At 44.6% G+C, this 21,442-nt stretch overlaps 1 protein-coding gene across 6 annotated transcripts in view; it reads right to left on the bottom strand.

Annotated features, from left to right (window-relative positions):
- EPHB1 (EPH receptor B1) overlaps positions 1–21,442 on the bottom strand; it is a 416,704-nt gene that overhangs the window by 388,729 nt on the left and 6,533 nt on the right. Inside the window, exon 1 of one of the 6 annotated variants that reach the window (XM_077349120.1) lies at positions 12,729–13,188. The exons of 2 other annotated variants lie outside the window; for them this stretch is intronic. In XM_077349120.1, the coding sequence (XP_077205235.1) occupies positions 12,729–12,906 (178 nt within the window). In that variant the 5' untranslated portion in view covers positions 12,907–13,188. Of the gene's footprint in view, positions 1–12,728; positions 13,189–21,442 lie in introns of those variants that run through there. 3 more of the 6 variants (XM_077349125.1, XM_077349123.1, XM_077349122.1) reach the window with 3 other exon arrangements.

Genomic DNA, 21,442 nt, shown 5'->3' with positions numbered 1-21,442 from the left:
ATACCCCGCCTCCCCCCGAAGGCAAGATATTTGCTTGCTGTTGTCTTGAAAAACGTTAGGGGTGGGGGGACTCGCTTTGCAATCCAGGATTCATTTCCCTTGATGCCAAAGGTTTGTAAAAATTATTACAGAATTAGATCAAGGAATTCTTGAACTCATTTGTCAAAATGATTGTTAATGCCTGTGGCCCATACTCTTCTCGGCAATCAAGAATATACATAACATAACCAGATTCTAATTCAGCAGGTATTTCTAAATTTGTGAGTTTTTGTGTAAACAGTGGGCATAAGAAGAAGAGTTGGTTTTTATATGCCACTTTTCTTTACCCAAAGGAGTCTCAAAGCGGCTTATATTCACCTTCCCTTTCTTCTCCCCACAGGAGACATCTATGAGGGAGGTGAGGCCGAGAGAGCCAAGATATCAATGCTCGGTCAGAACAGGTTTATCAGTGCCGTGGCGAACCCAAGGTCACCCAGCTGGCTGCATGTGGAGGAGGAGCAGGGAATCAAACCCGGCTCACCAGATTAGAAGTCCGCACTCCTAACCACTACACCAAGCGGTAAGCATGGAAAGGGAGAGAGAGTTTGTTTTATTCGATTTTATTGTTTATACCGTGACCATGTAATTTTATTCTTGTGCACTGCTTCAAGACACTCATGACTATGAGGCGGTATGTAAATAACAATTATTTTTATTCATTAACTGGGAAGTAGAAGTGCATGCAATGCTATTGAAGCACTGCAGTACAATATGCTCTTAGCAGAAGCTTTATAGCACGTTAGTTGCACCATTGCCCCTACTTTACCTATGAATAATAATAGGTCAGACCAAAATAATTCGCTCCTACGTACTTGGCAATTTTGGCCATTGATGGCATAGCCAAGTAGTTTGTGCTCTCATTTCACAATATCAGGAACTTGGTTTCCCCCCCACTCTCTTTCAAAGAGGACTCTGACAGCAGTCGTCACATATCATAATCACCTCGGTACTCTGCCTTTAAACGTTTAGTGTGGCTAAAGAAAAACAGCAAAAGATGAAGGTCAGTGGTCCCCAACCTCCGGGCCGCAACTCCCTCTCCCCGCCCCCCTCAGCAGTCAGAAACGTCCCAGGTCGCAAGCAAAGCAGCCGCCAAAGCAGCCGATTAGCTTGCAGCCAAGTAAGCTTCTTTTTGCGGGAGGGGGGGAGAGGGAAGAGCGGCCACCAGCACATGTGTGCATGCGCAGGAGTGCCGTGCATGCACATTTGCGCCATGTGTGGCCACAAACACGAATGTGCGGCAGTTTTGCGAATGCACGCATGCAGGGGGAGTGCCACGCATGCATGTTTACGGCTGAACATGGCGCAAACACGCATGCGCAGCCACCGGATCGCCCTCCCCCCCCCACACACACCGGTCCGCAGCCTTAAAAAGATTGCGGACCACTGATGTAGGTGACTCACTGCAGAAGTCATTTCCACTGTATGTTTGTACTATATGTAGTGCCTATTTCGCAGCAGATTTCCTACAGCCATGAACCAAATTTCTCAGATTTTAGATTGTTGATAAAGCTTTCCTCCTTTTTAAATACAGTTCGTTATTACACCAGTAGCATACAGCATTGCTTTTCCAACTGTGTCCAAATTTTTTCTTTATTCGAATCTTTTGTTATTAAAGATTTTTGCATTATCATTCTAAACTGGAATTACTGTTGCCTGATTTTGAGTAAAGTGATACAGAGGGATGCAGGTTTTGGTCGGTGAATTTCCTTCCATTTATAAGCCATCTGATGCACTATGGTCATTTCAAACTGTGTCATTTTTCCCCCACCCTTTTTCGCTGCACAATCTTACTCAGAGTTTTCTAATGTTCCACATGGGGCGCTGTAGTGCTAAACCAATATGGAGTCAAGGCATCTCAACGGTGCCACTGAAGTGCTATATTGGTTTGGTGCTACAGCAATCAACTTTGAACATTTAAAGTCTGCGATAGATCATGTAGTGAAAAAGGGCAGGGGAAGCAGCATTCTAGAAAGTGCTATGGACATTTTAAACAGCACACCACAGTGATAAGAGTTTCAATTTTATTTATGCTATCATGTTCTAAAGGGTAAACTGAAGGACTGTAGACTGGATTTTAAAATAGGTGAATAGGTAACTGGTTAGAACACCTCACCCAAAGAGTGGTTGTCAATGGTATTTCATCAGATAGGAGGGAGATGAGCAATGGGGTGCCACAGGGCGAAGACTGGCTCCAGTACTTTTCAACAATTTTATCAATTATCTGGATGAGGGGATGGAGGGATTACACATTAAATTTACAGATGACACCAAATTGGAATGAGTAGAGAACAGACAGAGGTCAATGAGACCTGAACATGCTGAACATGCTTGAAAAGTGGGCAAATGAGAACAAAAGGCTATTCAATTATACAGAGTTCTATATGTGTGTCACAAAAATAAGAAGCATGTATACTGGATAGGAAACACACTTCTGGGTAGCTGTCTGTATGAAAGAGGTCTTGGGGTATTTGTGGACTGTAAGCTAAATATGAGCATACACTGTGATACGGCAGTAAAGAAGGTGAATGCAGTCTTGGGCTGTATCAACAGAGGGAAAATACTGAAATTGTAGGATGCCATAATCTTTCTGTATACCACATTGGTCAGACTGCACCCAGAATACTGTGTGCAATTCTGGAGGCTTCACCTCCAAAAGGATGTGCGCAAAACTGAGAGAGTACAGGGGAGAGTGACAAGGATTAACCAGGGTTTGGGGACCAAGAACTATGAAGAAAGGCTGAGGGACTTGGCAGTGTTCAGCCTAAAGAACAGGAGGTCAAGAGGAGGCATAATTGTTCTCTTTAAGTATCTGAAAGATTGTCACTTAGAGGAGGGTAGGAAGCAGTTCTTGTTGACAGGAGAGGAGAGGACCAGCAGTAATGGGTTTGAACACCATGTAGAATGGTACTGGCAAGATATTAGAAAACAATTCTTCACAGTCCGAGTCGTTCAGCAGTGAAATAGGCTGCCAAAGGAGGTTGTGAGTTCCCCCATACGAGCAGTCTTTAAGCAGCCCTGGACCTATCATGGATGCTATAGGCTGATCCTACATTGTGTAGAGGGTTGGACTACATGGTCTGTATGGTCCCTTCCAGCTCTATGATTCTATCTGAGCCTCCGGGGAGGGCGGTATAAAAGTATGATAAATAAATATAAAAAGTATGATAAATAAATCTTAGGTTGCCAGATGAAATTGGACTGCCAGGGGCCGCGCTGACACACCAGTTGGGGCATGCACGCAGGCTTCAGGCTTAAGTGGCTGCTTCAGCGGTCGAAGCACACAAGTCTAGCTAGGAGTGTGGACTTCTGGATTTGATTCCAGCTAGGTGGCTTTGGGCTCCCCACATCACTGATAAAGCTGTTCTGACCGAACAGTAATATCAGGGCTCTCTCAGCCTCACCTACCACACAAGTTGTGAAGAGAGGAAAGAGAAGGCGAATGTAAGCCGCTTTGAGACTCCTTCAGGTAGAGAAAAGCGGCATATAAGAACCAACTCTTCTTCTTTTCACAAAAATACAATACCAGATGAATACATGACTAGCGAAACCTTTCTAGTGTTTTTCTTTACAAAAACTTATTTCCTGGCTCTAACGCTTTCCTCTTTGAGCAATCATCACACTTGGACCCTTTTAACCAATTACACTCTGCCCATTTTCTATCAAGCATCCTTTAACCCTTGCTACCACAATTGCACTTTAGCTGTTACGAACTTCACACATCATCCCTTCTACACATCAAAGCACACTTTGAACTTCAATTACCAGCTACTGTTGACTACTTAAAAATACCAATTGTAAACCGTGTTGGATCTCAGTTGCTCACAAGATGTTTAAAGTAACTGTGGACTGATCACATTAAAGAGTTATTTTGAACACCTTTGTCAGTAATTTCTACTAAAATGCTCAGAAGTACCCTCCTTGGTTCCTGCTCACTTCAGTTGCTCCATGAAGGAAAGCTTCTTTCAAACCAAACTTTGTTGTGTGAAGCTAACAGTCTTTCTCCAATTGCTTACGCCTTGCTCCAGCTCCTGAGGGGCCACACTTCAGCTGAGGTATTGCTGCAGGTACTGCTACATTTAAATAGGTAGAAGGAAAGGCAATAACTGGCTTGGGCAGGGTCACTGCAGTCAGATTTAAGAATGCAGAAGGGCCTTGCAAGGTGTGGCACCACCAACAAAGCTGCTCAGCTCTTTGATCACCCCAGTCATATTACAGCGGGAAGGCTTAGTGAATTTGCAGTGGGGAAAACAGAGTGCTACAGCTCACGCCCATCTTGCTGTAACTCCACCAGCTCCTTCTCCTCTTCTCCTAGTTTAAACGGATTGAGGAACAGAAACAAGGGATGTTTCATGGGACTCACCAGAGCCCCTTTGACCCTCCCAACTTTATTATGGGAAAATAGTTACACCCACTGCACTTGCAGCTGGCTAGGAAGCTATCAGGGAAACAGGCTGCTCCTTCACCCTACTCCTTCTCTCTCCATCAGTATATTTTTAAGGAAAAATCCATCATCCTTTCACATGCCCATGACTTAGAGTGAAGTCAAGATTATTTATTTTTTGTTTATAATCTAGTTTATAAGGTGCCTCTCCCCAGAGGCCCAGGCAGCCTACAGCATTTACAACAAAGCATAGATGAATTTTAAAATTTAACAATAAAATATACACAATTCTAGGAGCAAATCATTTCTATTTCATTGTGCGTGCAGGGGGCGGGGTAAGTGCTATAGTTTTTGCTTTATGGCATACAGATAATCCACCTGTATATGTTGTGTGTTCACAGGGAGGCCACTTATTGTTATTTTGTAAACCTCAACCACAGACCCAGTGGAAAAGCTCTGTCTTGCAGGCCCTTCAAAACTGTTTTTTTTTTTAAATTCTTTATTTGTTTGATTTATAGAGTGCCTTCTCCAATCAGGCTAGGGACACAGGTCCCTGGGCTTGCTTTGAAGAGCATTCCACCAGGCCGGTGCCAAGACTGAAAAAGCCCTGGCTCTGGTTAAGGCCAGACTGATTTCTCTGGGGCCAGGGATCTTGAGCAAGTTTTCTATGCTCAATTGTAGACTTCTCCGAGAGTCACTGGGGAGGAGGAAGTCCTACAAGTACAAAGGTCCCAAACCGCTTAGGGTTTTAAAGGTAAGACCCAATACCTTGAGCTTCATTCAGTCCTCAATCTGGAGCCAGTGTCACTGGGAGAGAACTAGTCAAATATGCTCTCTCCATCTTGTTCCTGTAAGAACCCTGGATGCTGCATTCTGGACCAGTTGAAGCTTCTGGATCAGCTACGAGGGTAGCCCTGCATAGACTGAGTTGCAGTTGTCTAGTGACCATTGCATTGATCACAGTGGCCAAGTCAAATGTTGACAGATAAGGTGCCAGCTGCCACACCAGGCAAAGATGGTAAAAAGCCTGGCGGGCAGCACTTATGATATGGGCCTCCACTGAAAAAATGCAGTCCAGTATCACACCCAGGCTCTTGATGGTAGTTGAAGTTGTTAACTGGACCCCATCAGGAGCCATGAGTTGTAGCACCTTATTTGGGGTGCAAGGGCCTAGTCAGAGGACCTCCATCTTCACTGGATTTAACTTCAGATGATTCTGCCTGAGCCGGTCTACCACCACCTCTGGGCTACTGACCAGTCCAAATTTAGGGTTGTGGACAGGTGGCTGTCCATCAGCATATATAGCTCGGTGTCATCAGCATATTGGTGGCATTCCAGACCTAAATAATTAGCTGGGCAAGGAGGTTCATATAGATGTTAAATACCATGGCCAAGAGAATTGCTCCCTGAGGGACCCGACAAGTTAGGACGAAATTAGGGCTTGCCTAACACACCTTCTCAGTTTAGTTAATATCTGAACGCTAGGTCTTGTCATGATCATGACCAATAATAATTTCAGACAACAGGTGCTGAACAATACAAGCATCCTGTGCACAGAGGGCAAAGGGACACTTTTGCAGATGACACCAAATGAATGTGGGAGAGAAACACAGTTATTTCCCCATTTCTCTCACCTTCACAAAGGCCCATTCTCCCTAAGTCATTATCCTAGGCTAGTACTCTTAGACAGCTCCTGGTTCCATAGACTCTGGGGGTTGTTTCAGTCACATTCCTTTGGTATTCTTCAGAGGACGTTTGTCTAAGAATTGTAAGTCCCATTCATGTGAAAGATCAACACGGTTGTTTTCTGTATGTTCACTTGGGATAAACTATCCCTTCTAGGATAAAAGAGAAATCTATAGGTACTTTTCAGCTCACTTCATCTTTTGTTTCCTTCTCATGAACACAGAAATCAATTATTGACTGAAGTGATTTCCAAGGTCCTTAACCCGGGATCGCTGCTGACAGGCTCTGCAGTTCCCACAGCATCTGCCCTTTCCTTCCGTGTCGTTGTACTAAGGCATTTCAAGTCACTTGGCAGTGTGAGCAGGGCACAGTGACAGAGATCAGAAGAAGGTCGGGGCAAGTCAATCACAATGATCTTGCAAGGGGGACCTTAGAGCAATTACACCTGTGATTGGCATCAATTCTTAATGTGTGCCCAGACAATGTGCCCAAGGGTGCCAGCGCACCTCCGAATTTCAATTTAGCAGTCGTCTTCAGGGATTCAACTGCTGGCCGGGTCCCTAATGGAACTGACTGGGCAGAACCCACAATCAGGTGCTGCCACGAGGGAGCAGCTTGAACAACACACATCTGCACTTGAGCTGGCATCAGCTAGTCCTCTCCGTCATGCATGGCAACACAGAGTGAGCAAACATCTGCATATGAATGCGCCAGTCTTTCAGAGACAGCTGCATCAAGGTCACCCCTGCATCAGAGACTTGTTTTCTGAATGTCAAGACAAAAAGAACTCGCTTCAGTCTTTGCAGTATTTAATAATGTTGAACAGTCTGAGTCATCAGGGTCATCTGTAGCCTAGAAAAGCACCTTCTTTCCATTGTTCCTGATTAATACCAGAACATACAGATAAGTACCATCACACAGGAGCATACCTTTGTCCCACCAACTCAAGTACCAAGTAATACCTCCTGCCTGCTTTGTTCTCCTTTCTTCCTTACATCCTTACACCCTGAAACAAAACGTTATCACACACTACATTCCAGGGTGTGGAATTCTCCCTCCCCCTTCCAATGTTAGGCTGGAAATGGAAACAATATAAATAGCCTAGGCTTGGTATACAATGGCAATTGAGAAGCTTTTTTAGATAGAAAATTGTTTGAGAAGCCAGCCTTGCTATATCCTAAAGCAGTGGTCCCCAACCTTTCTATCACCGGGGACCGGTCAACGCTTGACAATTTTATTGAGGCCCAGGGGGAGGGGGTAGTCTTTTGCCGAGAGACGTTTCTACTGCTTGAGCCCCTGCTCCACTTGCTTTCCTGCTGGCGCCCCTGACTTCCTGCCACTCCACTGGGGGGCACTGCCAACAGCAGTGCCACACTGAGGGGGAGCCCCAGCCATGGCAACCGAGCCGGCGGCAGAGTGGCAGAGCAGCCCCTCAGCCCCCGAGGCAGTAGCTGGGGAGGAGGATGAGAAGGAGCTGCGGCCCGGTACCAACTGTTCTACGGACCGGTTCCGGTCCCCGGACAGGGGGTTGGGGACCACTGTCCTAAAGCACTGGATGTATCACCTAGAATCTGCCGTTTCAGAATCTGCAGTGATCAGATCTCTTTTATCTCTAGCTTGCCACAAACAGAGGTCAACCACCATTGATTCAGATGCACTGGTCACATGTAATGCTCTGAAGCAGGGGTAGTCAAACTGCGACCCTCCAGATGTCCATGGACTACAATTCCCAGGAGCCCCCTGCCAGCAAATGCTGGCAGGGGGCTCCTGGGAATTGTAGACCATGGACATCTGGAGGGCCACAAGTTTGACTACCCCTGCTCTGAAGGCTAAAACAGAACTGCCTTCGCTAAGAGCTGTGTGTGAGATGGTCCTGGGATACTGGTGAAAAACTCCTAGAAATCTGGAGGGGGGTGCGTTTTTTATCAACTACTTTTTAACCACATAAAATAAATCATTTCAAATGTAGTTAGCATATGAAATTAGACTACTAATGTGAAATGCTTAAAGAGCAATCTGAAGCACGGTTACATCTGACAAAGTCCACTGTACTTAATGGGCTTAAAATGGAAGGATTCTGTTGGGAATTGCACTGTTAGTTTCTACAAGCAAAACTGTGAATATCCCCATCATGAGAGGGAGGAGATCTGCCACCTGCTGCACCGTATGCTACCTTAGCACATGTATCTTAGTTGCTGCCATCTGAGTGAGGTAGGAAAAACAGGAGTTGAAAACAAACACAAATTTTGTCAGAAGCAAAACAAAGTGTGTGATTTGGAGAAAAACAGTGTGGAACAGTCACAATAGAAATCTCAGCATATTTGGATACTGAATTACACTTTATAATACTTAAAACACTGAAATAGTCATGTTTAAATAGCAATTATATGTTGGGAATATTGCATATGAATACAGCAGACCCCACAATCATCATTCCCTGAAGACCTAGATTCTGACATCAAAATTTTCATGCTACACATTTTGTGAATGTCTTGGAAAAAATATGGATTCAGTTGGGTAGCCATGTTGGCCCAAAGCAGAAGGACAAAGTTTGAGCCCAGAGGCACCTTTAAGACCAACAAACTTTTCTTCTGGGTATAAGCTTTTGTGTGCTGGCACACTTCTTTAGATGTATTGAAAAAGGCACCATCCATTATATATAGATAGATCGCGGGTGAGGAGGATGTTGCCAAGAAGGACCAATTTCACTGAAGAAAGAGACTATTTCATAGGATTCCCACCCCCAATTGCCCCCCAATTTCCAATTTTCCCCACTGGAAAAAACTGGGGGGAAATTCTTTGGGGGGGAGGGGTTTCCCCTTTTCATTTCTCCCCCCCCCCAGACAGTCATATTTCTATGCACAGATTATATGCTGTGAAACATGTGTGAAATCAGAACCTCCAAGAGGCTCTGAAATGTACAAGTGTGTGAGTGTATGTGTGTGTGGGGGGGGTGTTACAATTTCAAGAGGTGTTCAACATCTGGTAGATTGGAGGGTTTTTTAAAAAATAGCTCTTGGCCTTCATTGCAGGCAGGGGTGACTATAATTAATTATGGTAGAAGCTGCCACACTCACTCCCAAAGATGTTACACTAACATTTTATGTTACAGTCTCCTTTGATTCTGAACTCTGATGATGTGCAGGCTAGGACTCTGCCTTTTTTTTAAAACACATGTGCGTGCACACACAAGGAATGTTTCATGGTAATCAAACAAGAACCCACATAAAAATAACTTTGTCACCTTTTTACAATTTAAAAACGCCAGAGCAGAGAAAGATAAACAGTCTTAAATGTGTATGGAAAAATGCCTTCACTGACCAAAAGGAGAAAGAAAGAAAGAAAGAAAGAAAGAAAGAAAGAAAGAAAGAAAGAAAGAAAGAAAGAAAGAAAGAAAGAAAGAAAGAAAGAAAGAAAGAAAGAAAGAAAGAAAGAAAGAAAGAAAGAAAGAAAGAAAGAAAGAAAGAAAGAAAGAAAGAAAGAAAGAAAGAAAGAAAGAAATCTTGGGATGTTCTAGTAAGCTTAAAAGTGCTATGTTGTTTTAATTAGGGACCGTTATATATGTAACATACTCTAATTTAATGGCCAGCTCAGATACGTTTTTCCTAAACAGATGGCACTTCTACGTAGACAGTCAGCAAGCCTTGTGCAGAGTCTCACATATGATTGGCTGCCTGGCATTTTGCTCTAGGGCTGAGTCCTCTTATGGATCAAAACTTAAACAACAGGAAGCAGTAGAAGAAATGGACAGTTCTCAGTGCTTACAGTGGAGGGAAGTGAGCTGAGGAATTACACAGGCGTCAGGATTGGGGCTGATGCTATTTAATTGGTTCATAAATGATCTGGAACTGGGCGGGAGCAGCAAGGCGGCCAAGTTTGCAGATGACACAACATTATTCAGGAATGTGAGAAGAAGAAAAAAACAAGCCTACTTGTAAAGAACTCCAGGAGTATCTCCATAAATTGGGTGCATAGACAACAATGTGGCAAATGAAATTCAATATGGGTAAAAATAAAGTGATGCACACTGGGACAAAAAAAAATCCCATTTTCACATATATACTAATGGGATCTCTATTTGGTGAGACAGAGAAGGCAAGAGACCTTGGGGTTATAGTAGACAGCTCAATGAAAATGCCAACCCAGTGTGCTGCGCTAGTAAAAGGGTCAAACTCTATACTGGAGATTAATAGGAAAGGGACTGGAAATAAAACAACCACTAACATGCCCCTGCATAGATCTATGGTCTCATTCAGAATGTTGTGTGCAGTGCAGAAGAGGGCAACCAAGGTGATGAAGGGGTTGGAACATCTTCCCTGTGAGGAAACACTGAAGAAATAGGGCCTTTTCAGCTTAGAAAAGAGATTACTAAGGGGAGGTATGATAAAGGTTTATAAAATCATGTATGGGGTACAAAGAGTAGGCAGAGATAACTTTCCTCCCTCTCCTCAGATAGCAGAACTTCAGGACATCCAGTATTTTCAGGGTAGACAAAAGGAAATACATTGTTATTCAACAAATTATTAAAATGTGGACTTCACTGCCAGATGATGTCATGATGGTTACAGCTACATTGGCTTTTAATAGGTGTTTTGATAGATTCATGGAAGACAAATCGGTCAACAACTACTAGCCATGATGACTAAAAGGAACCTCAACATTCAGAGACAGTAGAGGTCTAGATACCAGTGCTAGAAGGCAACATCAGGGGAAGGCCTCAGCCTCTACACTCTATTGTTGGGCCTCCAGAGTAACTTGTGTGTGAGACAGGATGCTGGATTAGATGGACCATTGGTTTGAACCCAGCAGGGCTTTTCTTATGTCATGTTCTTATATATTCAGCCTTGTGCAGATATGAAGATCAGCTGTAGGTCATATTCTAATTCAATTTAGAGGTGACTGCTCTAACAAGGCTGGAAGGTCAGCCCAATTCTGCTACTTCTAGTGGAAAGTAGTAACAGCTCACAGCTTCCACAGCACTTCCTGCAAGATTCTCCATGCTGTATACATCCCTGAGTTGGTTCAGAAAGGGAATGGGGTACAAAGAGTTCCACAACTCTGGGAAGGCTCTGTGTTTTAGATTTTTAAGTTTTGGGCTGAATCACATTGAGAACCAGTTTGGTGTAGTGGTTAGGACTGCGAACTTCTAACCTGGCATGCTGGGTTCGATTCTGCATTCCCCGACATGCAACCAGCTGGGTGACCTTGGGCTCGCCACGGCACTGAGAAAACTGTTCTGACCAAGCAGTGATATCAGGGCTCTCTCAGCTTCACCCACCCCACAGGGTGTCTGTTGTGGGGAGAGGAAAGGGAAGGCGACTGTAAGCCGCTTTGAGCCTCCTTCGGGTGGAGAAAAGCAACATATAGGAACCAACTCTTCTTCTTCTAATGAGGCTATCTCAACCAGACTACCAATATAACAACTACTTTGGGTGATGTTCCAACACATCTATGATGTTTTGATGAGATCACTATTTCCCACCATTTCTTAGGAAGACTTCAAAGTGAGACTTGACACAGGAGATAGCAAGTAGCTACAGAGGTATCTGCTGGAAACATGCTTAAGCAATCTCAGTCACAAGATCGTTCAGTATCCCCCTCCTCCACAAAAAAAAAATGTCAATTCCATTTCTATATTTAAAAAAAAAACATACATGCTGCCTTTTGATAGTCTTTTGCTATAAAAATAGGAATCCATACTTTGTAAAACAAGTAGAAATGTTCAAAGGTTGAAGGGAAGGGGTGCAAGAATTATTGAGGGCTGGAAGACATTTTCCAGTGAAAGATTTACTACATTCAGTCTCCTGTGATAAATAGTTAACAGATGATTTCAACTTGGCCACGTTCTGAATTTTGACACACATTCTCTCCTCTGACTCTCCCTTTCCTCCCGGCCCTTCTGAATTCAGCCAACCATAATTTGCCATTGTATTCAAAGCGGCAAATGAGGGTAGGCATTTGCTCTCCAAACCAAAACTGGAAACCAGAGTCAAATCAAGCCTTTGTCTGTCGTGACACAGGATCACAGCCAGACTTCCTCACCACATTTCCAGGGAACATGTAAAGAAATGAATGGCAAACTCAGATTTGTCCATAGGCAGCAGAACCCAGATGTCAAGAACAAGGCTTTTATGTGATAATATTGACTGGAATTGAGTTACTGGCAACTTTTTTCCAAAGCTCTCTGAAGTCCTGAGGGGGGGGGGAATGGGTGGAAATTGATGAGTACTGGCTCCTTCTTTTAACAATTTCAAAAATCATTGACCAAGAACATGAGTTTATGTGGATTTGAGCACTGATGAATGGTCAGGAGGAGGAGAAAGAGTAGTAGTAATCTTGTATGCCACCTTTCTCTACCCTTAGGAGTCTCAAAGCAGCTTACATTCACCTTCCCTTTCCTCTCCCCACAACAGACACCATGTGAGGTGGGTGAGGCTGAGAGAGCCCTGATATTTCCGCTCAGTCAAAACAGCTTTATCAGTGCTGTGGTGAGCCCAAGGTCACCCAGCTGGCTGTATGTGGGGGAGAGTAGTATCAAACCCTGCTCACCAGATTAGAAGTCCACACACCTAACCACTTCAAAACTTTGGCTTACTTATAATGAACAGTTCCTTGAGTTTACCTTTTGTCTCCTTTGGGGACTTTTGCCATGTTGAAAACTTCAGTAGCGATGTTTGCAGCATAATTGAGGCATAATGAAAATGAAAACAAGAGGGGAAATGCTGGATGGGCAAAGCTGATTCAATCAGGCGAGTGTGCTGCCCTACTCGGTTGGGTTGTTGTGTTGAGGCAGGGTGCATCAGCCAAAAACCAAAGTCCAGTCTGAGGGGTTGGGAGCTGGAGAGACAGTTCACACAGTAGGCAGAGCAGGGAGCGAGGTCAAGCCAAGGCGGGATCAGCAGCCAGAAAAATAGTTGAAGCCAAACTGTGGTCAGAAGCTGAGGATGTAGTCAGAAGCTGGGAGCGGTAGCAGAAACCAAAGTCAAGGGTCTGGAGCTGGGAGTGAGTCAGGCAGGGCTTTGCCCTAGCGAATAGGAACAAGGAGTTGCCCAGGAAGACAGGCAGGGAACACATGCATTGCACCCACGAAAGACCTTCTAAAATACAGCCAAGCTGAGAGGGGCAGCCCTTAGCCAAAGGGCTTGCAGCTGATCGTAGTCCTCATTGGAAGAAGGAGGTACAGCTGAGTCCCATCTATGCTGACAGCAAGCTGACAGACATCTGATCTCCTGACAGCTGTCAGGGTAGATCGCCTTCTCCAACTTGCTGGAATCTTCACCTGGGACCAGCAGTGCCATTCCACCAGTAATCTTCAAGGCTGGCGCATGCAGGCACCTCAGGCTGGGTACCGGTCTGGTTGGAACCAGGTTGCTCATTGTCTGGGACACTGAGCTGGTCCCGATCCCCCACATGATCTTCACTGGCCAGATCTCCAGGTGGTGCCCAGAAAGTGCTGGGCCAGGGCAGTGGATCAGGATCAGCTGCCACCTCTGGCCCAACCACCGGAGACTCAGCCAGAGATGCAGCAGGGGGCATGACAGTGGGAAGAGACTGGAACACGGCCATTATTTAGAATGCAGTTCTGCATGCCTCCTTTTGCAATCAGAAACCTTCCTAGTCTAAAAACAAGTTCTTACTCATAATCTACAGTGTCCTACAGTGTCCTATATTGACAAGCCACATTTTTTTAACAGTTTGAAGGTAAGGTGAATCAGTGCTCCAGGTGGGTCAATGCACTCACTGTCCCGGCCATACCAGAGTCCTGCTGTGATGGGAACACCTCAGAATCCAAGGGAACACAGACTGAATGCACATGCTCCTGAGAGACACCTGGAAAACAGCCTCCTACATCCTTCACTGAGCAAGTGAGAAAATATCCTAAGTGACTCTGGGAAGATTTAAAAGAATTAAGTGTCATAAAAGGTGTTTTCTTTATAGGACCTGGGAGGGAGGCATTCACTTTGATTTCACATCAAATCAGATGGAATAAATTGCTCTACTACACTTCAGATATACTTCATCCAAAATTTCCCTTTCAGTTGGAAATCTCTCCCCAGATATTATTTTATTATCAGTGTAATTTCCTCAATAGACTAGAAATAATAACACGCTTCTTTGTCAAGTTTGCGAAAGTTATGATTAAAGTTGTCAAGATCCTAACAGGGACCGCACAGTGCAGGGAAGCATAGAGATGTGTTTGGAACTAATTTTAGAGGCCCCATGACTCTGGCTCCCAGACGAAGGAGGCAGCAGGTGAAGGGCGAATGGAGGCACAACGGCATCGCACGGAGCATGGAGAATGGTTGCATGCTCTACAAAGAGAAGCTGTTAAAGCAGCTAGCTGTGTTCAGCAGAACCGCTATTTGAACAATGAGCTTTTTAGAAGTGCAACCATTGACAGAGCTACTGAGGAAGGCAGCTCCTGCCAAATTTTGAAAGCACCTAAACCAGAGCATTTGGGCTCAGCCCATTTCAATCCCACTAATGAACCATAGCCCGGACCTGGACAGCACAAACTAGCCCAATCTTGTCGGGTCTCGGAAGTTAAGCAGGGTCAGCCCTGATCAGTACTTGGAAGGAGGACCACTAAGACCACTGCACAGAGGGAGGCAATGGCAAACTCTCTCTAAATAACCCTTGCCTTGAAAACCGCACAAGGTTGCCCTAAGTCAGCTGTGACTGAATAGCAACAACACAAAATGTCTGACTGCCCACAGCAGCCTTCCTCAACTTTTTTACCATCAAGAAACCCCTGGAACATTCTTCAGACTTCAAGAAACCCCAGGAGTGGTGGATCTGCGTTGAGCAGGGGGTTGGACTAGATGGCCTGTATGGCCCCTTCCTACTCTTTGATTCTATGATCTTGCAGAATATGGTTGGGAAGCAGAGCTGTGTACACCCAGTAGGACACACTCCCAAGCATATTGCAAGCTCTTTAGATGACCTACCAGAGAACCATGCTGTTTTCTCAGAGAATATCAATCAGAGCTTCCCTGTTTGCTGTTCTGTTCTGCAGAAGGGATATCCCTGTCCCCAAGTTATTCATGTCAACCATACCCAAGGATCTGAGCAAGTAACCTTAAAACCAAAAATTGCTCAGTAACCCTTTCATTTCTCAGGAGTGTGGCAATTTAAAGATACAGAGTTTAAGACAACATGGTTCAGAATCCCTCTTGCTTGGCTCTTACTTCTGTTAACCATTAGCCTGAAACAAAGGGCAGCAGACTCTTACAGGAAAGGGGGAACCTGATCTATCTCCAGCATCAAGTTCCCCCTGGAAAATGTTTGCCAACCATTGACTCAAGTCCCAGACAGAATGAAACTGCCACTGCAATCAGAACATGAAAATATACTGTGCTCAGGCAGCCAACTTACGGTCTCTCCCCAGGCTCCGGCACGAGGACATTGCTAACATGTGCAACCAGTTAAGGATCAGCAATAGGCAGGCTGTTTCACTAGCAAAGGTCACTGGCCGATATGCAACACAGTTAGTGAACTAGTGAAGCCAAAATGCTTTAATCAGCAGTTTATTTAGGGAAGGGCTAACAAAATCCTCCACAGAACTTCCTGGTAATGTCACCAGTTCATAAGATACAATAGTTTAAAAGAGTCTGAACTCTTTTTATCGTTGAACACTTGGCCCTAAAGCCTGGAAGAAGAGTTATGCTGATACCTGAAAAGGGACTGACCCTCCTGGCAGGAATGTTAGTCCCTGAGACTGCCCTCTTGAGGCCGTGAGTTTGTGGACTCCTGTAGGCTATTGGGATGTTAACTACTAAATTGGTAATTAGCTAATAAACACCCACGTGCTTTGACTGAATCAGTGTGCTGCTCTGCTGGGCTACACCCGAGGACTGAGTAAGAACTCCCTCAACAAAGTCCAGGAGCCAAGCCAAAGAGTCCCGTCTGAGGTGCTCAGTCCACAAGGGGAAACGGAGCAGAGACAGGGTTCAGGTTACCAAGCCGAGAGCCGAAGTGAAGATCTAAATCAAGCCGAAGTCAGGAACCGGAGAGAGGTCCAAAGCCATGCTGAGGTGGGGAACTGGAGAGCAAACGGACAGAGCTTCACTAGAGAGCACAGGAACCACATGCCCAGGCAAGGTGGGCAGAGAATGAATGTGTTGCCCCCACGGCTAAGGCTTCTCCTTCAGTATCATCCTGGAGGCTCTCAGTACCAGGTCCAAAGCCCTTGTGACTGGGCTCAATCCTTGTCAGAGGAAAGGCCTTCAGCTGCACACCATCCATTTTGACAGCGACCTGACAGCCTTGCACTTTGCCATGAAACCGCCAAACCACCTCGCCTTGGCTGCCTCCTGCATCTGGTGAACCATAGAGGCTGGACAAGGCCGTTGGAACAGGCCCTGGTGCATTTGGCACAAAGATGTTGGATGGAACCAAACATCTGTCATGGCTGGCTGATCCCAGTCATCAGCCTGAACCTGACTGTGCCTGAATCCAACAACCAGGGTAGCAGTGCGTTAGGCCCAGGGTTGGCATTGATATCTGACATGGATGCTAGAGCACCCCCTGGTGGCAAGTCAGAATATGTGGGTATGACAATCAGGTGGAAGTGCTTTATCTCATTTTTTGTTGTATTATTGGAATGATTATAAGGGACTGGACAAATCACCAAACCTCATCAAGATAACAATCCCACCCTAGAAGTCTACGGCCTAAGTCTATTCCTTGAAGGACACTGCCCTGCCCATCATTTACAATGGGGAGGTATAGCATCACTACTACCTTGTCCCTTCCTGGAGGCCCAACAAATCGGTCAAAGAAGATCCTGGAAAACAGCATTAATACACAATTGCAGGAAATACAGTTCTGGGAGTTGATCCAAAAAAACATGCAGGGAGGGTGGTATAATAGGAAAGAGTTCTTCCTATTCCAATCCAGGAAAAAATGTGCCTCAGCTATCAAAAGTTTGAGAAATGCCGCTCTCATGTTCACAGGAACACAGAATCCTGCTATAATCTTAAATGCCTTCAGCTCTACAGAAGCACCATTTGGGAACCTAATTTTATCAGAAATCAATGGCAGCCAAGCGAGGCTGATGACTCCACTCAAACTGAGCTGCTCCACTATTTCTTCTGGCTATAAAGAAACAGCCCAGCTGCTGCTGAAGATTCATCCATCTGCCCCTAACCCCCTTCCTTTTTTCCTCCAGTGCTGCTTGACAAAAGCCTGGGTAGGCTTTTCTAATCTTCAACATCCCACCCATTCTGAAAGCTCTTTGTAAATCCAGCTGGCCGAGTGCATGACACCACCTTTCGCTACTTGTGTCGTCCCATTTCAGCTACTCAGCAAGAGCCACTTAGCAATGGAATGAGACATCCTGGGCAGCTGCGAAATTGCCATTGTTGGATTTTTCAAGGGAATCTTGGAGACCTGTTTGGGAGAGAAGATGCTTTGTACATGGACTACATTTGGCCAATGGGTTGGAAATGACCCACTTGAACCCTTTCGAGACTATAGTTTAGCTGCAACTGGTCCCTGGGCCAAACACTGTCCTCTTGATTTGCTAATAGCCACATTCAGGGCAAACTCAAGTTAAAGGAGAGGAGAAGAAACAAAAGCAACATTGGGTTTGGGAGATGGAAGGGGGCTTGAGAACAGAAGCTCATGCAGATCTACCATTCTCCTTGATCCTCCTCTTGATGGTGGAAGGAAGAGGTATGGGGAGAAGGTTGGGAGGTTCAAATATCACAGCACTTTGCCTTCCATGACTTCTCAGTAAAACTGGCTACTAACCTGAGGGGGGTGGGGGAATGGGCTCAAGATTCCCCATCCCTTATGCCATCACACAGGCTTATCATGAAACAGGAGCTACACTGCCAGGCATTTCTTGCTGTAAAGGCTGAGATGAGTTGGGTCTCTGCTGCAGAAGGCAGGCAAAGCACAAAGGGTGACAAAACCAATGTTTATCAAGGCAAACATGTAGTCTGCATGCAATAGATAATGCACTTTCAATGTGCTTTCGCAGCTGGATTTTCCTGTGCAGAACAGGAAAATCTACTTCTAAAGTGCATTGAAAGTGCATTATCTCATGTGTGCAGACTAGGCCCTGGATTTGAATGCTCAAAGCATTTAGTTTTTGCCTTTTTTTTTAAACTGAGGCTGACATTGGAAAGGGATCTTCTGGAGAGTTGGAATATGCAAGATCTGTAGTGGGCATGATTCAAAATCCTATGAAGGATCAGATCCTATGGGGATCAGAGGAGATGGGTATTCAACATAGTTAGATAAGAAACTGCATGATATTTTTCAAATACTCTCCTCCAGTGACCTGATTTGGAGACTTCCTTCCTCTCTGCTTGTCTCCAGAACAGACAGAATGAATACAGAACAATTAGACAGTTAGGTCTCTCTCACCTCTCTTTCTATACAAAGTTGTTTCTCTTCTAAATAAAACTATTTTATTCTTTTAAGCATCTGGTGTTTTGCCCTCTTGCATATTTACTCTGCCAGCATGGAGAAACTAGGGATAGAGGAAGAAGGCTGCCCACTAGGCATCTTCCCTGCCCTATCAGAGGCTTTGTTCCTGTAGAATTATAATCAGAGACAACCTTGTAATCTGTAATTCCGAAAGGAAGAGGTGTCTCAGACTGGCTCGTGCAGACTCTCCCTCCCACCCATCAGCGACTCCCTTGCAGCTCCACAGGCATAACTGCGGGCTGCATGGCACCACAGCAAATGGCTATAAATCAAGGCCATTTAAAAACAGTGGTTTTCACCACCAAAAAGGGCCATTTTAAATCATTAATTTAACATGTTACATGTCACAAGTTACATTCCCTGAAGAAGCATGAATATTAATGAGTTGTTGTAACAATTAAAACATATTGGCATACAGTTATGCAGAGCTTTTTATTTGACATAGGACCATCATTGATCATGCCATGCTCATGGCTACAGGCCTATGCATGCTTATGTGGAAGTAAGCCCCACTGATCATAAGGGGGCTTGCTTCTCAGAACTTGCATAGGATCGCACTTCAGCTCTTACACTATCAAAGTACACCCATTTAGATCCCAATGTGTGTGACTGTGTGTATAAAAAATGGGGGGGTGAGGTCTCTACACACACTGGGACGCCAAGAGAGGCTGCTTACTTGAATACTACAGGGCTAGTTTTTAATGAAGAGTAGTTACTGAGCAGAACACTGTTTCTCCACAGGGCCCAAAGTACACTTCCTTTGTGTTTGTTTAGCAGAGTCATAAATGCCTTTGTCCCTTGGTTCTTAGCGCCAGCCTCACAGGCTGTAGTGTAGCATCAGCCAACACAGTTAGATATCCAGCCCTGGTGGTAACCTGAATATTCTTTTTGTTGGTCATTATTTGTTTAATTGTATTGTGGTTCTTATGTAACTCGCTTTGGGTTCCCAGGGGAAAGAAAAGCAGGATACAAATTTTTTGAATAAGCATTCAGAATGTGACCACTGAAGACATCAGAGGCCATAAGATAGACATACAAGATCTCTCAGGCAAGGGAAGTGGATGTTTGTTTTGGGATACAAAATCCAGCCTCCTGCATCCTAGTGCCAGTTACAATATGCCAGTCCTTGGGTCAAGTATAGAAGTTCAGTACATGCCTATCACATCTACAATGCTCACGGGGTATCAAAAGTCAGATATCTCCCCAGATTCATTCTTTTATACCAAAAGTGGGCTTCAATTCAACCTGTCAGATAAGAGGACATGGTCTCATTTTAAGAGTACATTTTTTACACTTTCTGTTTAACTCAGATCTTTTAAAGACTACATGATTGAAATGTTTAAAGGGTTTAAAATACTTTCTTCCCTGTTTTGATCCTGCATGTGAAAAGTTGAAAAGTCTCCCCTCCCTCCTCTTCTTTTATGGAGAAGAGGCACTCCCACAGCAACAAGAGTGTCGGACCAAGATCAGGGAGTCCCAGGTTTGAATCCCCACTCAGCCATGGACACTCGCTGGGTGACCCTTGATCACGCTCTTAGCCTACATCACATGGTTGTTGTGACAATAAAACGGAGAAGGAACGTTGCAAGCCACTTTGGATCTCTATTAGGAAGAAAATAAATATTCATTGTACATCTCTTTCAAGCTGCAGCTGTGACTAATAACTCCCGAAACAAAATAATAAATGGTGGGCATTTTGCACACATATATTATCATAATAAGCAGGGCATGTAGGATTCTTTAGTAACATCCAAGGGTATTTATGAAGGCCCGTGGCCTCTGTAAGTGCAAATTAGATCCCCTCTTCCTAGGAGGAGCATGCAAAACCCTTCCTCACTTTGATGAGCGCTAATTGACGAAGCTAGCACCTCTAAAGTCAATAGGGTTATTTGTTTTAGTAAGGGCTCATTAACCTGAATTAAATTGGCATAATCTAGACCATGGCAATTAATTAATGCATTTCAGAAAGGGTAGGGGGGAACATCAAAGAAAAGCAAAACAAAAATGCAAAAAAAAAGCCATAAAAAGATCGTAGCCACAAAACCACACAACATTTCAAGGGATTGAATTGATTGGCAAGTTCCTTTCTGTTGGTCCTGGAGCAGCATCACCACCAAGACAAATGATGGTCGTCACAACAGCATTTTGCAAGTTTAAAAGAAGAACACAATTTCAAAGTTGGACCATTTCTTTGATTCAGAAGAGCTGCCCTCTCTTGCTGCCGTCACCACTACCCTTGTGGAGGCAAACTTTCTAACCGTGCAACCTATAAATGTCTGCTGAGGAGTAAGTCCCACTGTATTCAGTGACACTCATTCCCCATTAACCGTGCACAAGCTTGCATGGTTAGTCCTTTCTGAACTCCAGCTCTGTCACGAGACTCCTGAAATTCTTCACCAACTTCTGAACCAGGCCCTAGGCTTCTAAAGCACGCCTCAATGAGGGGATCTCACTATTTGTAGCTTGCATTTTGCTTTCATCCCTGTGCGTTCTAAATACAGATACATCAAAGATTTCTTGTACAAAAATAGCAATAATCCAAACAAATTTCCATCCGGCAGTGGTTGTCCCACCGAGTCACAAAAGGGGCAACTGTGTTGTATCTCCAGAGTCAGGCAAATGTAGCAAGGAATATGTGCAGGATCAAACTTGCAGTGCAATCTTAGATTCAGGTGGGTAGCTGTGTTGATCGGATAAAGGTAAAGGTAAAGGTATCCCCTGTGCAAGCACCGAGTCATGTCTGACCCTTGGGGTGACGCCCTCCAGCGTTTTCATGGCAGACACAATACGGGGTGGTTTGCCAGTGCCTTCCCCAGTCATTACTATTTATTTAAACAGTGTTGATCGGATGCAGCGCCACAAAGTTTGAGTCCAGCGGCAAGAGACACAATGTTTTAT

The sequence above is a fragment of the Paroedura picta genome, chromosome 8 (assembly GCF_049243985.1).
Source record: "Paroedura picta isolate Pp20150507F chromosome 8, Ppicta_v3.0, whole genome shotgun sequence".
In the NCBI taxonomy this organism is placed as follows: domain Eukaryota; kingdom Metazoa; phylum Chordata; class Lepidosauria; order Squamata; family Gekkonidae; genus Paroedura; species Paroedura picta.
Note: the sequence above shows the minus strand (reverse complement) of the source record. Positions and strands in the feature narration are given on the sequence as shown.